This window comes from Delphinus delphis, chromosome 9 (assembly GCF_949987515.2).
Source record: "Delphinus delphis chromosome 9, mDelDel1.2, whole genome shotgun sequence".
NCBI classification, from domain to species: domain Eukaryota; kingdom Metazoa; phylum Chordata; class Mammalia; order Artiodactyla; family Delphinidae; genus Delphinus; species Delphinus delphis.
This window is the reverse complement of record NC_082691.1, coordinates 32,527,157-32,544,207: the sequence shown is the minus strand read 5'-3', so window position 1 is coordinate 32,544,207 and position 17,051 is coordinate 32,527,157. Positions and strand designations below refer to the sequence as shown.

The 17,051-nt window shown below is 38.3% G+C and overlaps 1 protein-coding gene across 2 annotated transcripts in view; it reads left to right on the top strand.

Moving 5' to 3' along the window:
• The window catches only part of KLHL7 (kelch like family member 7), a 67,231-nt gene that overhangs the window by 6,537 nt on the left and 43,643 nt on the right, over window positions 1–17,051 (top strand). The window contains exons 2-6 of one of the 2 annotated variants that reach the window (XM_060020391.1): window positions 8,300–8,430; window positions 12,604–12,706; window positions 13,607–13,700; window positions 13,974–14,098; window positions 16,721–16,896. In XM_060020391.1, the coding sequence (XP_059876374.1) occupies window positions 12,628–12,706; window positions 13,607–13,700; window positions 13,974–14,098; window positions 16,721–16,896 (474 nt within the window). In that variant the 5' untranslated portion in view covers window positions 8,300–8,430; window positions 12,604–12,627. The remainder of the gene's footprint in view (window positions 1–8,299; window positions 8,431–12,603; window positions 12,707–13,606; window positions 13,701–13,973; window positions 14,099–16,720; window positions 16,897–17,051) is intronic. The other variant, XM_060020390.1, reaches the window with a different exon arrangement.

The following is a 17,051-nucleotide window of genomic DNA, read 5'->3' as shown; positions in this document are numbered from 1 at the left end:
GTGCAGTGCCCCTGAGACATTAAGGTATCTGATGAGTTGACAGGTCTGGAGAGTTGTGGGTTAAAAGTATAAATTTTTGAGGTATCTGCATATAGAAGATAAACTTCATTGAAGCTGTGGAGAGTTAAGAATCTAAGATAAAGGCTGGGTAGGGAATGAGCCTGTAAAGAAGACAAAAAAGTAATGGCCAGAAGAGTAGGAGGAAAATGAGAGTTTTGAGAATCGGAGAAGAAATTGTTTCAGAAGGGAGATGACAAATTTTGAAGCCTAAGAGAAGTCAGAGTAAGATTAGAGCTAGAAATGTTCAGAGGATATAGCAACAAAGAGGGGCTTATTGACTGTGATGAGAGTTGTTTTGATGGGGAGACGATGGAAGTCAGATTAGTATGAGTAGGATATGAGAAAATTGAGACAGTTCATTTGAGATTTGGCCCTGAAGGGAGTGAGGGAATCAAATAAAGGCTTTTTAAATGGAAGATGTATGTGTGTTTAAAAACTAGTAGGAAGAATTCATTTGAAATGGCGAGGTTTAATATATGTGAAACAGAATGGGTGATTGATAGATGATTCCTGAGATGAAGTCCAAAAGTAAAGGTGAGTAATCTCCTGTGGGAGGAGGATGGTTCCTCTTCCATAGGAGTGGGAAGGAGTACATAGGAGTGGTAGGTACATAGGTGGGTGTGTTTGGAATCAAGAGAATGAAGGAGTTCCTATCTAGAGGCTTTTGTTTTCTCTGAAAAGTAGGAGATGAGATCATCTGCTAAAATGAAGGAGGAAGAAGATGAAGCTGGAGGTTGAGGAAAGTTGTTTTTGTGAAGAATAGAAATGGTATGAGGGCTGGCAGTGTGGTTTTGTTTTGTTGCTGTTTTGGCCGCACCATGTGGCGTGTGGGATCTTAGTTACCCGACCAACCAGGGATCAAACCCTTACCCCCTGTAGGAGTCCTAACCACTGGACCGCCAGCAAATTCCCACTATCTAAGTCATCGTCGTCTTTTTGTTTTTTGCCACACCGCACAGCTTGTGGGATGTTAGTTCCCTGACCAGGGATTGACAGCAGTATTTTTTGAGGTTAATTATCATGAACTTATAATGAATATTTATCCTTAACTTGGCCTTCAAAGCCCTGTCATAAAGGTTCTATGACTCGCTTCCCTTCCTACTCATGCCTCAGTTCTTTCTTTTTTTTCTTCTTTAAGATTTTTTCATGTGGACCATTTTTAAAGTCTTTATTGAATTTGTTACAGTACTGCTTCTGTTTTATGTTTATGGGGTTTTTTTGGCCCCGAGGCATGTGGGATCTTAGCTTCCCCAACCAGGGATTGAACCCGCACCCTCTGCATTGGAAGGCAAAGTCTTAACCCCCAGTGAAGTCCCTCAGTTCTTACTTTAAAAGCCACTTCTTCCCTGAATGTCCTAGATTATGTCAAGCCCCTCTATTACATATGCTCTTACAGCACTCTATTCCTTTCTTTCATGCATTTATCAGCTCTATAAAGGCAATAAACACTGTTTAGTTTATTGCATGTCTTTGCTACTAGGCTCTAAGCTCCATGAGGGCAGGGACTGTGTTTGGCTGGTTCAGCTGTATTGCCAACATCTACTACATAGGTGCTCAAATATTTGTTAATACAATAGTTGATATCATATGTATGGTTGATAACACCTACAGGATGAGTGGACAGAGGATCTGGGTAGCATCAACATTTTAAAGGATAGGCAGAAAAGTGCATTGGCGATTAAGGTGTGGGAGGAAGAAAGACAGCAGAGAATAATGTCATTGAAACCAAGATTAAGTTACAAAGGAGAGCCAGGTGGGAGTATCCAATGCTCTAGGGAGGTCAAAAAAGAGATTGTCCAGTGGGTTTGAAAATTGGTGGTTTTAGCAAGTAAGGTTTTAATGGAATGGGGGGGGGAAGCAAATTTTAGAGGACAAAGCAGGGACAGAGTGGGGAGTATATGGAGAGGAAACTGCCCCCTTTGTGGTCCAAGCTTTCCCAGATGGTATCAATGTTCTGCTAAACTCTGTAGTATCTAGTGCATACTGTCATCATGACACCATATGTGTGTTGAATAAATGAGTACAGAAGCACATCTTAAGAGAGACATGATTGTATTAAAATTACCTTCTGAGAAGAAGGGGGACAGTCAAGATTTGGGAGATGCAAGAACCAGGGTAGCCCCAAAAGCCTCTGACCTTTTTCTAGGACACTGCCTTAATTGCACCTCAGCTCTGACTACTTGCAGTCTGTTTCTCTTTCAGAATTTCAGATCTTGGAGAGAGAGGATCTGATAGATGTAGTTTGGGTTAAATGTTAATCCTGTGAATAAATTATCCTAAGCAGAATAGGGCCATGTAGCACAAACATGATCTTGAAAGGCCCATGTATTGAGGCCATTTCCTGAGAAGGAGGAATTGTAAGTCAGGTGGCTACTCCAGTTGGCATCTACTGCAAAGATTCATATTAGTGAAATCACTGATAAATTTTTTAGTACATAATATAGCATATAATTTAGTTACATTCTGTTGAGCTGTCAAAAAATGTGGTTGATTAACGTTTAAGAGAGACACTCTTAAGAATATGCCATCTTATTTCAGGTTAGCTTACTGGAAAATGGTGTGCCAGGATTAAATGAGTTCTGCCTTAGACCTTCTCTTTGAGTTGCAATTAAATTGGATCACAATTTAATATTACACTAAGTTATTACTGTGAAAAATTATTTTAAAATGGTTTTGTGTCTTCTGTAAAACTTCTTTTAGCAATTTTGCCTTTAGTCACTCATTGCTTTAGGAAGCAGTGTGCTATAGTGGAAATAACATGCACGTTGGATTCAAACAGATTTCTGGTTTTGAATTCTGCTCTTCTTACTAATTGTGTGACGTTGAGCAGGTCGATTCTTCAGGCTTTTATGTTCTTATGTGCACAATGATCATAATATCACACTGAATCTACCTTACTGATGTTGGGACTAATGAGAGAAAGAATGTGAAAACTCTTGATAAATTATTCAGTGTTACACAGATATTGTTGGTATTGTTATTATCACAGTGAATCTGCTGGGATTCTTGGTTGCCAGAAACAGAAACCATTCTGTCTTAAGTAAAAGTAATTTATTGCAAGGGTATCGGGAACTTACGCCATTCACCGTAGGCTGGAAGATGAGCAGTCCTGGCAGACAAGCCCAGGGATTCTTTGGTAGCTAGGCTGCAGAAACCCTGGAGTCAAGGTTACAATGCAGGAACAGTCTTGACGACTTGCTGGTGCCACGATAAAGACATCCCGTCGTCCCACAACACACCGCCCCATCTTTCATTCACCCAAGATTCAAAATCCTGGAAGTAGGTATCTAATTGGTTGGCCTTAGATTGTTTGCCAGATTAGGGCTCTGCTAAGGAGTGAATAGAAGAATTATCTGATTTACTGGTTCCATAATGAGAGGCAGGCTCTGAGAATTGCCCTCTCCCCAAGATAGTTCATAATGAACATTTTCTCCAGAAATGAGAGTTCGGGGTTCTAGGAGGCAGGGGAAATTGGATGCTAGATTGCCAGAATCCACAAATATCCACTCTGACCTATACCTTAGGTTGTCCAATGCAAACATGCATGCTCTTATTCTGTCCTATAATTTTTTTTTCTTTTTCTTTTTTTTTTGCGGTACGCGGGCCTCTCACTGCTGTGGCTTCTCCCGCGGCAGAGCGCAGGCTTAGCGGCCATGGCTCACGGGCCCAGCCGCTACGTGGCACGCGGGATCCTCCCGGACCGGGGCACGAACCCGCGTCCCCTGCATTGTCAGGCAGACTCTCAACCACTGCGCCACCGGGGAAGCCCTGTCCTATAATTTTTTTAAAAATTATATATATATATATATATATATCACCAATTAAATTTTTTCACTTACCATATTTAACTCCAGGATCACTTGGTGATATCCATTCCTTCTATAGGCATTTTAAGACCCTAAGGGTATATGTAATAATAGATTCTTTATATGATCGTGGAGGGGAAAGGAAACTAGTTAAAACTTTGGTAAATATAAAAAAAAGATGAAAATAAAAGTAGAAGCCACATTCATTGTTTATTATTTGTTCATTGTTGTGTTTGTGACTTCTTCCTTCACTGGCTATTCCTATTCTTTGTCTTTAGCCAACCCCTTAAGGTTCTTTATCTGATGGGGTGACCGGGTCTTTTATTCCTAGGTATCTTGAACCTTTGGTCTTGCCTGTATAGGGTTACTTTAGTCTTACATTAACATTTACCACTGCAGTTGGCAGTACTAGTGTTGGGTCTGGGATTTGATTTTATGCTACTTAAAAGCTGATTAGTTAGCCTGTTGCTGTTTAATGGATGCTGGCAGAAGACATGAGACCCCTAGGTCAGAGAGAACAGACCTGATTGTTCACAGCATCACCAGCATCAGCATGTATGCATCGGTTCCCCTTGCCCCACAAGTACTATGAGGGTGACATGGTGGGACCCAGATGGATGTTAGGGTTTGTGTTGCAGCTAAGGAATAAACAGTAAGGAATCTGCCACTTCTATAGCAAATGATAGGCAGGCTTGCTGTTTATCCTGGAGGGGAGACATTATCTCACCCTATGGTCGCTTTCTGCCAACAAAACCCTGAGAAATGATGGCCTGGGTAAAAAGTGGTAGAGCCTTGCATTCTTGGCACGTCCAGGAAGATATGCAGGAACTCAAGACCCATAGATAACTGTCTCTCCCAACAACCAGGAGGTATCCAGGGGGGTCCCCGAGTTCCAGTCATCTTCTGTCCCATGGAGGAAGAGCAACAACTTTTTTCTTGGTGGCCAGGATCAGGCACCTCCCCAAATGTAATAACGTTTTACCCAGTGGCATGAGGAGGCCAAAATGGCCAGGTCACAGTCTTAACTGTCAGTTCTGTGGAAATGTTGTTATACCTCTTGATTAAATGATTCTTCTTTTGGGTCCCCAAATCTCTAAACTGCTAGCAGAACCCACCTCCAGAAAGACTAATTGCTGAGATAAGAAACAAAATTTTTGTAAATGAATCCTTAAGCATATTAGTGAGGGGAGCCTCTTCCATGCCTTGGTTGCCAGGCTAGTTCTGGCTAGAACCCATTCTATCTATACAGATTAAGTGAAACCACTTAATCTGTATAGATAGAATGAAAATGGACTGAAAATGGATTCAGCTGCTTAAAGAAAACGGTTTGAAAACCACTGATCTGAGGCTTTTCCCTGAAAAGAGAATAAACTGTGTGTGTCTTTCTGTGTCTAAGCGGTGTTGAGAACAGAGGATTTGCAGGGGTGGTCTTAAGCACAGCCTCATCTTCCAACTTAATTTACTAGAAAAGCACTGCATATAGGGGATTGCCAGGTAGTTGCCCATCTGTCAATAGGGTGTTCTATTATGTCTCAGTTGGCTATTGATCTTTACATAAACTCCCTGAGTTGAGAATCTCAAGAGCTGAATGGTAGAATTCCGGCACCAAATCCCCTCACAAAACTTGGCTGGACAAAGTACTGTGAGTTCGAATTCCCAGGTTTGCTTTGTCTTTTAGTTGTTCTGTTTTCTTACTGGCACAGGGAGTGCTTTGTTCTATCTTAAAGGCTGACAAGGCAGCCTCTATCAATGACTGTTCCTTTTTGTCGCCTCTGAAGAACAGTTGAAGAGGTTATTTAAATTTTTACTCCAGAAAGCTCTGGAATGGGTCGATACCTCTTAAGTTAACTCTAGACTGGAAGGTCATTTCCATTTCTCATCTTAAATTTTTCTCAGCCAAGATGTCATGCATAGCTCTCCGGATTGTCTGCAGTGAACCAAATGACAGCACTCCATCTAATTCCATACTAGCAACAGAAAATCCCCCAAATTTGTCTGTTATGAACCCTCATTATTAAATTCCCACATCTGTAATCTCCCTGTAAATTAAAATTAAGGCAATTGAAAGGCAAAAGTCTGCTCTCCCTGGTTTCTTAAACTCCTCAGTCTCAGCCAGAAGGCATTCACTTAAGTGTTTGGGTCAAGTCAGGGTAACTTCTTCAGCAGCTTCAGCGTAGGCTGTCTTCCATTGGAATAGATTAAGTTAATTTAGCACCTCCAAAGCTGAACGTCTCCAATTTCAAGGTAGTTTGCGTCACATGTTTTCAGTATGTCAAAGGGTCTCTGGGACTTTTAAGATTAGCATAGTGTCACCCCCACCCCTACAAACCTGAAAAGATACAAGCACATCTACTCTCTCTACAATAAATAGTGCATATGTTGACACATTATTATACAGTCCTAACCCACCTTATTGTTCCCAGCCAAAAACAGATAGAAACTTCGTTTCTGGAGGAACAGGGTTCTCAAAGTAAGAAAATCTTGGCTTTTGGTTTTGACAGCTTGCCAGTCTGTGTCAGCTCTCTGTAATTGATAGACCCTAAGTAAGACTAAACTCAGCTGGGAGGAATCACTTATCAAGAGGCCAATAGGGACACTATGTTTACTGGATAGGGAAGGAATTTCACATATGCATAATAATGTTTCATTGGCATATGATACATTGTTTCTCATGGGCAAAGTGTTAGGTATTTGCCAGGGGGACTTCTCAGCTGCTCAGTCTCTTAGAGTTTCTTTTTTCCCCTTGTTGTCCATCCTGCATGTTTAAAGATTAATTTTCCTTTCTTTTTTGAACCCTGTGGTCCTGGCAGAAGTGATTGAGTTTTGTCTAGTGACAAACTCTTCCCTCCCTTTTGGGAGGAGAGTGATCCACGTTTGTAACAGGCAGTTGTGCAGAGCACAGTTTGTGGCCTTGAATTCTCTACAGTTCTAATCCTCCTGGTTGTTCTGCACCTTTGTGTCCTCATTAGAAGCCTCACCTCCTGTGAAATTCCTTATATATATATATATATATATATATATATATATATATATATATATACATGTATATATTTAAAATATATTGAAGTATAGTTAATTTACAATGTTGTGTTAGTTTCAAGTGTACAGCAAAGTGATTCAGTTTCTTTATATACATTAATCCTATCTCTTGGAAGAGCCTTTTCTCTATTCCCGTCCATTTGTCTCAGCTGGAGTGTGACCTTTAACACATTCCTCTAAGGCCTGTGGCCCTTTACAGTGCGCTCCTCAAAACCTTGCCTTTCTTCATTTTTTGTTTTCTAGGCTTTGGAAACTTGGTGGTAGCAGACACATTCCTTTCTGTTACCTATTTGTGTCAAAATGGGCTGTGTCTTTGTGTCTCTTCCTTCCAGATAGCCCCAGCTGAGTTATTAACCTGTTTTTAAATTGAATACTTTCCTATCCTGTAGAGCTAACATTGTATAGATCAAATGCCTCTTTTCCTTTTGGGCCCAGATGTTTTGCTAACCTACTTCTACTAGTGCCTTTCAAAGTCTATAGATTTTGCCATGGTGGAAGATAAGAGGTCTCTGTGTTCGGGATTACTGCCAACCCTTACCACCCTCAGTAAGGTAATTTTAATTATGGGGAAGCCCAGCATCTAACTTAGGTCTGGACTATGTCTGAATTATTTGGCTTCCCTTAAGGAGTCCTACTACTGTCCCTTAGTCTTATCTCCACAAACTTCCCATATACGTTTCACTAGAGCATATACCTTGCCTGTTTTCCCACCAGATCACCTTCCAGATTATTTAACAATGCATGAAATACTCTATTGCTGCTCTTCTTTTCCCTTTTCAAATCAATCTGAACTTACTGTAATCACCTACTATAATTGTCCCAGCCTTTGAGGTCAGTCCTTTAATTATGTGTTTGATTTCTTACCTTTAGCTTTAAAAGAAATCTTATAAAAAAATTCCAGGACCAAGCTTCTTTCTGAGAGAAACGATTTAGTCTGCTCCTGAATTCTTTCTTCCTTCACTATATCTCTTTGGTCCATATTGCTTTTGTATAAATAACAATAAAAATAACTTTTTTTTTGTTTCCTAATTTCGTCTTTTAAAGAACAGTTATACCAAAGTTTATCTCCTTTCCCTTTCAAAGCTGTTTGGCCTAGCTTGTCATACATATGTTCCCCTTAAGGAAGGAAATCCCCTTTTCCTTTATTAATCTAGGTGTGTTCCTTTGTTTTTCTTCAACTTTCCCACTTGCCTTATTGTGATTATACATGTGTTTAAGCCCAGTGCTGTTTTCCTTGCTTTTCTGAACAAAGATGATTTCTAAAGAGGCCTTTTAATTTTTTTTCTCTTAACCTTTGGGTTTATTATGGCTTTGTTGAGACTTTTCTAGTATCTCAATCCAACATGATGATTTACCCTATATAATAAGGGTTCCATTTTCGTTTATCCTTTCAGTGATTTAAATCCACCACCCAACTATAGTTGAATCTACAGTCTACCCGGGGATTTGTACCCAGGGTCAACTTGAAATCACGCTGGGAGGGACTGATTGCAGAACCTTGTTGACAAGCTACATAAATCCAAAGGTTAGTCATTCCTCAGTCCTCTCCTTGGGATACAATAAAGAATAGAATTTGGGACAGCTGCTTGCATGCCTCCTACTAACGCCAGCACATATTGTTAAAAGCTAGAACCTCATGCAGTGCTGTGGAGCTTTCAGGAACCTGAAGTGCCTTTGCAGTCCTGTCTGGCAAATACATACAGAGAGCAAAAGGTTATTCCACTAATGCATGCCTAAAATGCTTGCCTGTTTTGAGGTCTTTCCAAACCAAAGGACTCTTCCCTCAAAAGTGTCTAATACTTGCAAACACTAAAGTAGCACCGAAGTTTCTGTTTGCCTCTGTTTGAGTGTCTATGCATATGGATTTGAGGGGCCCTCTTCTTCTTCTGGTTCTAAATATTTGAGCAGTAAAGGTAGGAGACAGATAAATTAATGGTGATGACAGACTAGTGAACATGGCGTTGAGTTGAGCATAAAATGGGCTTCCTCTTCTTTTTCCCCTTAACTAAAAACTTACCCAGTCTGAGGCAGAGCAGCTGAGGAATGGGAACAGTCCTCTCCTGCCATAGATAGGGGCAAGCCTCCCAATGAATTACGTTCTACTTTGGGGGCAGATTAATGGAAGAAGAGTGAGCCAGGAGGCCTGGCAGTGTGTGGTCAGTGACCTCTGCCATGCTCTTGCTCATCCTGTAGTCACTCTTCGACGAGCGACAGTTGGAGAAAAGAACTGAAACTTCCTTCCCAGTACTTACCTTCCCCAGAGGAAGAGAGAGTACTTCATGACAGAGAAATCTGTTGTTTCTCAAATTGATATGTTATCCCATTTTTTCAATTATCAAATCTGTCACCACATTTTTTAAATTAAACTTTTTTTTTAGAGCAGTTTTAGGTTTAACAGAAAAATTGAGCAGAAAGTGCAGTTTTCATTTACCCCTTTGTCCCTCCCCCTCGCCCCAGTTTCCCCTATTATTAACATCTTGTCTAAGTGTGGGGCATTTGTTACAATGGATGAGCCATTGTTACATTATTGGTTCACTCTTTGTGTTGTACATTCTGTGGGTTTTGACAGGTGTATAATGACATATATCCACTGTTAGAGTATCACACACAATAATTTCACTGCCTTAAACATTACCTGTGCTCCACCTTCTCACCACATATGTGAAATGGTATCTTTATCATATGCCAAATGCCCATTATTGTGGATCCCTCACATTTCTTAGGTTTATTTCTCAACATTTAATTATTTTGTTGCCGCTATGACTGGGATTTTTATTTCTCTCATTTGTATGTTTTTCTAATGGCATATTACTCACATCTAATAGCTTTTTCATGTTTATCTTATTTGTCTAGCCACCTTACTAACTTTTCATATTAGTTCTACAAGTGTTAAATTGATTTATCTTTATTTCCTTAGTGATATGGCTAAAATTTCCAGAACAATGTGACAGGGTGTGTGTGTGTATATTTCAAACTTGAATGAGAATGTCTCTCCTGCTTCACTAGTTTGCTGTTGATTCTGATGAATGACCTTCAACATACAGACACATCATTTTCTTTATTAAAGAATCTCAGGAAATGAATTTTTAATTTTATCAAACACTCTTTTGCCCATATATTGAAGTTTTTCTTTTTTTTCTTTTTTTGGCCAAGCCTCACGGCATGCAGGATCTTAGTTCCCTGACCAGGGATCGAACCCGTGCCCCCTGCAATGGAAGCACGGGAGTCCTAACCACTGGACCACCAGGGAATTCCCTGAAGTCCTTCTACTACATGAAAATTTTCTCTTTTAACCTGTCAGTATGATGAATTACATTTATAGAATTATCATTCTTGAACCCTTCTTGCATTCCTAGAACAATACCCTGCTGGATTCAGTTTGCAAATACTTGACAGATCTGTAAATGAGACACCTAAAGGAGGAAAAAGTCCAAAGAAAATGTGACCAAAATAGCAACCGACAGTTTTAAAAAAAGAAAAATGAAGACAGCAAGGAAACATAATAAATAGTATTTAAAAAGATGGCATATGTAAGATGAAACATAAGTTATCAGTAATAAATAGGAGGGATTCAACTAAACCCTACTAAAAATAATTATTAGATGGTGAGAACTTCAGACTAAGTTACACAAAAATCTATGCTGTTTATAAGAGACTAAAGATTCAGAAGCTGAAAATAATAAATACAAAGATACAATTTTGGGAGGACATAAACAGAGAAATTGCAAGGTTTTTTGGTTTGTTTAATCCAGTGAAGATGTATTGTTCAAAAGGTAGTTTTGTTTGTTTTGTTTCTCTTCCATTCACCTAGGACTTGTTACCTCTCATTCTCCAGATCACCTGAATCTCTGTCTCTTCCCATTTCCTGTCTTTGCATACACCTCTTCCCCAGAGGATTGATAGCAGGAGGGACCTCTGCCTTTAGGTCCGTCTCATTTCTTGTTGAATAGGACCTATTAATCTATTGTAGTCCAGTCAAATAAATGCACCATTTGGATATAAAAGATTGCTCCCATTTCACCTCCTCCTACTCGCCACACACAACGTTACTAACTGGCTAGAGATTAATCTTAGACTAAGACTAAATTGTACAAAGATCCCTCTGATTTCTCTAACTTCCTTCAGTGCCTGTAAATTCACTACACTAACATTCCCCATTCCTGAGTATGCCTTGGAAAGGTTTTTTGCTACATTTCAGTTTAGCTTTACATTTTTTGGAACTTCCCATCAGCAGCCATAGGTCCCTCACCTATCTAATTTGCTTGCTATTCTGTCAGTATTCTTTCTTCCTCTCCCTCCTTTTTTCCTTCCTTCCCTCCCTCCTCCCTTTCTCTTTCTTTATCTTCAGCAACTTGATCAGCTTGTTTTGATAGTAACCAAATAGGTGGCTTGGTTTTGCTACCTGGTATTTTTGGGTGCAGCAAAATCACCTGAGAGCTATGCCTGTTCTGTACCCCCTCCCCAAATAAAAGGAAATAAAAATTTAAGACACTGTTGGAGTAACAGTAGCTTTAACTATAATCTGCATATAATTTCTAAGCAATAGTCTATAGGCCTTATAAAAAATATTTAAGTAAGCTGTAAGAGTGAAATGTTCATCCCTTAGCCCATTGTTTGGGACCCATTTCTTTTCTCATTCTAAGCATTACCGTCTTATTTGGGTTTTTTATTCATGAAGTAATAAAGTAGGAAATAGCAGTGATTTATCTATCAGAAACTGTATCAGTAGTTTTAGTAAAATACTTAAAATTTGGAAAATGCCATATCCTCTGAGCTCTTGAGCCATTATTTAGTTTTGTGAGTGAAATTACTCTGAAAATATTATTTACCTCATATTCCCAGTGCCTAAGAGGGTGCTTTACAAAATTTTTTCTGAGCCCAAGCTGTATGTTATCTTTAACTTCATTAAAAAATTGAAATTTTATTTGATAAAAAGGACATTTCTTTTTCCTTGGAATTCATCTTTAAGGGTTCCAGTAAATCTTAAATTTTTTCCTTAATATACCCCATTTTTCCAACATTTTAAGTGTATAATCTAGATCTGCCTTCTTTCAGTAACCTAGAGCGACACATTTTGGCCTAGGTCAGAAATCACAATTTAAAAGTGGCTGCTATCCAGGTCCCATCAGAAGTGCATTTTAGAGAGATGTTATTTAAGGAGAGAGTGCTGAATGGACATTTGGTTCATCCACTCTGTATATTCTGAGTTGTTTCTGTTGCAGGTTAGATCTATGAAGGCAACTTTCTTGGAAAATGCAGTGTGCACCTGCATTCTATCAAGGACAATTTTTAAGAAGCAGATTGTTATATTTGAAAAACCATCAAGGACATTGCCATTAATTAGGTCATTTAATGTCCCCATAAAATCTCACCATGAGAAATATCTTAGAATTTATGTAGAAAAAAAATTTGGCTTCCCCTAAAGATTAGTAGACTACTTTTTTCTGATTATAAAGATCTTTTTTTTTTCCTGACTGTTGAGAAGCTAAGTGCCAAATTTTGATACAGCAAACTCATGACAGCAACTCTGTAAGTCCTTCCTAAATAGGTTTTATGTTAAAAACAAAATCTGTGCTGGAAAAATACTGGATTTAAATACAAAATAGAGATAAAGCATTTGGCAAGTGCCTGTTTTATATCTTGGCTAAGCCATGCCCATTGAACCCCTTTTAATTTTATTTATTTCTCTCTTGATTAGAAAACATTGTGTGATGTGATCCTTATGGTCCAGGAAAGAAAGATACCTGCTCATCGTGTTGTCCTTGCTGCAGCGAGTCATTTTTTTAACTTAATGTTCACAAGTAAGTATCTTAAGATAAAGCATAATAATTTTTCTATGAGAATTAGGTGGGGTCTAATTGAAAATATGCCATTTTTCCCAGTTTTAAAAGCACTTTAAGTTAAGTCCACAGAACAGTGAAGAGATTGAAGAGTGGTCATGGTGATGATTGATCAAAGGAAAACTGTCCTTTCGTTACCCCTAAAGGCCTGAAGTCTTTATTAATGGAGATATAGCTTCTGCTTGAATACCAGGTTTTTTTCTTAACCTCTGGTGGAAAGGCAAAGGAGCAGATAAGTCTTATGGCATTTTATCTAGCAAGTTAAACTAAAGAAAAATGAAATACATTATACTAGAAAGAACCCTAGTTTGGAGTTGAGAATTGGGTCCAAGTCCTGGTTCTACTTAGTACTGCTCGTGAGCTTGATCAGGTTATATAATATATCTGCCTCAAGTTTTCTCTTTAGTGCTCTGGCTACCTACCAGGGTTTTGGGGAAGAATGAGAAGCTTTGCTAGTGAAAGCTGACTATACATATAATTGTCATTGTTCTTGTAGGTTTGTTCCAGCTACATCAGAGGCATTTTGCCCATAACAATTTAAGAGAATGCTACCAAATTAATTTAGGAGTTGGGGAAATACTAAATGCATTTTTATGTCTCTCTGTTCATTTGGGCTTTTTTTTTTAGAAGTACACTAATTCACTAATTTCTTAAATTATTTTAAGGCACATGTCAAGTATGGAGAATTAATTTGCATTTATTATAGGAATGTGTTGGGCTTTCTGAGGTATTTTCTTTCAGGGAGGTCTCTGTCCTGTTATTTTTCTCCAACATTTAACACAGCCTAGAATGATTGGGTTCTTCAGTTAAACTCAGGGTAGTACTCATGCCATTTATGTTTGTTTCTTCTCTTTGTATTAGCTAACATGCTTGAATCAAAGTCCTTTGAAGTGGAACTCAAAGATGCTGAACCTGACATTATTGAACAACTTGTGGAATTCGCTTATACCGCTAGGTAAGTTAAGGATCGTTTCTGTTGTGGAGGAGTAAGGTCGGGATCTGCCATGGCAAGGCGTTGTTGTAACAAATTGGTGTGCTCCAGAGTCTTCAGAATGAAAAACTACACGGATGGTAGGGGCGGGGTTTGAGGATCCCATGCCATACTAACTCAAGGGCTGTAAAGTTTAATTTTTTGTTTAATTTTGGGGGCTAGAAGGATACATTCTATGGTAGCATTATTTAAATAATAAATTGTAGGACACTAACATTCACTTTAACTTACTTACAGAATTTCTGTGAATAGCAACAATGTTCAGTCTTTGTTAGATGCAGCAAACCAGTACCAGATTGAACCTGTGAAGAAAATGTGTGTTGATTTTTTGAAAGAACAAGTTGATGCTTCAAATTGTCTTGGTAAGAAATGAGATTCCTATTTTTCAAAACAAAAAACACCGTTAATGTATATTTTAATAAAGAAAAAAAGCGTGGTTATAAGTGTCCTCGTTTAATCTTTTTTTTACCCTCATTTAATCTTAAAGGTGTTGTCCAGTACAAAATTTTCTAGTAATATATTTTATTTTATTTTATTTATTTATTTTAAACATCTTTATTGGAGCATAATTGCTTTATAATGTTGTGTTAGTTTCTGCTGTATAACAAAGTGAATCAGCTCTATGTATATATATATCCCCGTATCCCCTCCCTCTGCGTCTCCTCCCACCTTCCTTATCCCACTGCTATAGGTGGTCACCTAGTAATATATTTTAAGAGGAGGTTAGGGAGGTACATATTAACCTGGGCAGAAACAAGCCATAAAATACCGTATCAACATTTTCCAAAATAAAAAATAGCCTCAGTAATGAGTTTTTGTGTGTTTAGGAAAACGAGTAATGATTTACTTCAGAAATGACAGAATGATTCAGTATTAAAAAACCAAACATAATATACTATACTAACATGCTATAGGAAAAAAATACTTAAAATCATAGCAACAGATGCTGAAGGCACTTTTGTGTTTTCAATACCCATTCCTAATGTTTAAAAAAAACTCTTAAACTAGAAATAATATACGTAAGTTAACCTGTATGTGTCTGAAACCTAAAGCTAATATTCTTTGCATGGAAACGTGCTACCGTTCAGCTTCGTGCTGAAGATTTCCACCAGTGTAGTCAATCAAAAAAAATAAATAAGGCAACAATACAAGTTTCCTTATCAGGCATAATCATAACAGTAGTTTGTTGGCTAATTTAAAATTTCATTAATGCAGTGAGTGGTTAAACAAGATTATATCTGCCGTAAAGGTGTTATTTTAGTGTAACATAAAAATATACCAATCTGCCAATCTGTGACTGTAAGACCAAGTCTGTGATTTGAATACAGATCCATTGTCTGTCTTACCTAAGTCACATCAGTAATATATTATCTATGATTTTTTATTTTTAGTTTCCTTAAAACGAATTGATAACTGAGCAAGACAGTCTGATTATAGAATCCCTCTAGAATTTTGCAGTGTTTTCCCCGATTTTATCTGTTGTCCTGGTCATGCTTAATTTGAGCTGTTTTCAAGTCTGTTGTAAACCTTAGAATTAGGTTTCATAGAAGCAACTGCTTTCTTTTCACATTGATATTTTATTGATCTGCATGATATTTAATTGAGTAGCATAATTACAACAAATTCAACTGCCAAAAGTTAGTTAAAAAACAAATACTGGTTCTTGGTGAAAATATCATTTCCCTGGTGGGAACATAAATGTTCAGGTGTAGCAGACTGAGCACATAGCATGCCATGGCATTGGTCAGTACATTCAGAAAATGACAACTAGTCTAACTCACTAGCAGGCATCAGTTATGAGAACCTTTATGGTTATAAATACGAAAGTGTCAAAACTATCTGAAGACAGCATTGAAGGTGAAACATGGAAAATCAAAGCTAATAAACTAAAATAAATTTAACTAATGACTTTGAATGCAGGCCTGCCACAAGATCATATACAGTAATCAGTGGTTTTATTTAGCAGAGGTTGGCAAACTTCCTATAAGGGCCAAATAGCAAATATTTTAGGCTTTGTGGGCCATGTGTCACGTGTGGTCCTTGTTGCTCCTCTTCCTACTTCTCCCTCTCCTGCTTCTCCTCTCCTTCCCCTCCCCCCTTTTCTCCCCACTTCCCCTTTTTTCACAACCCTTCAAAAATATGAAAAACGTTCTTAGCTGCTGACCCTACAGCTAGATGTGGGCTGGATTTGGCTCATGGACAGTATTTCGCAGACTCCTGATACAGAACATTAATAATCAATTAAGGGGGATCTTCCCTCCTAAAGAGAAAATAAAATAGCTGAATGGAAAATATATGGGGTTTCTATGAAAAAAACTGTTAATTACATTGAAGATCATTAAAAAATGTAAGTGGGGGCTTCCCTGGTGGTGCAGTGGTTGAGAGTCCACCTGCCAATGCAGGGGACACGGGTTCGTGCCCCGGTCCGGGAAGATCTCACATGCCGCGGAGTGGCTGGGCCCGTGAGCCATGGCCGCTGAGCTTGCGCGTCCGGAGCCTGTGCTCCGCAACGGGAGAGGCCACAACAGTGAGAGGCCCGCGTACCACAAAAAAAAAAAAAAAAAAAAGTAAGTGGAGATCTATGTCATGTTCCTAAGTGGAACTCCTCCATGTTGCAGAACAAGCAACTGTCCCTAATGTAATCCAGAAATTCAGCAATCCTAATTGAAGTCATATCAGGATTTTTAAAAAGTAGAATGTTATAAGCTTATTTTAAATTTATTTACAAGAGAAAATGTTATACCAGTAGCCAAGAAAAGTTTGAAAAAACACTGAAGGGGGGCCTGTCCTACAAAGTACCAAATTCAGCCACACATAAGAGAGTATATTGGCATAACAATAGACAAATCAATGGAAAAGAAAAGGATCCAGATTTATGAAATTTATTGTCTCATTTTCCTAGAGTCATACTTAATCTTTAATATATATTTGTTTGTTTTTTAAGGTATTCATCTTTTATTCATTTGTTTTCTTTCTGTGTTCAGGTATAAGTGTGCTAGCAGAGTGTCTAGACTGTCCTGAATTGAAAGCAACCGCAGATGACTTTATTCATCAGCATTTTACTGAAGTTTATAAAACTGATGAATTTCTACAACTTGATGTCAAGCGAGTTACACATCTCCTCAACCAGGACACTCTGACTGTGAGGGCAGAGGATCAGGTGACTAAACTGGCTTCTCACATTTTTCTTAGTAAAAATTTCCCTATGGATTTCTTATGCTTCATTTTTGGATACATGACAAAGAAAAGAATCATATTAGGAGAGAATGTGTTGTTTACACTAATTCCAAATTCTGTTTCATTGGAAAAATAAGT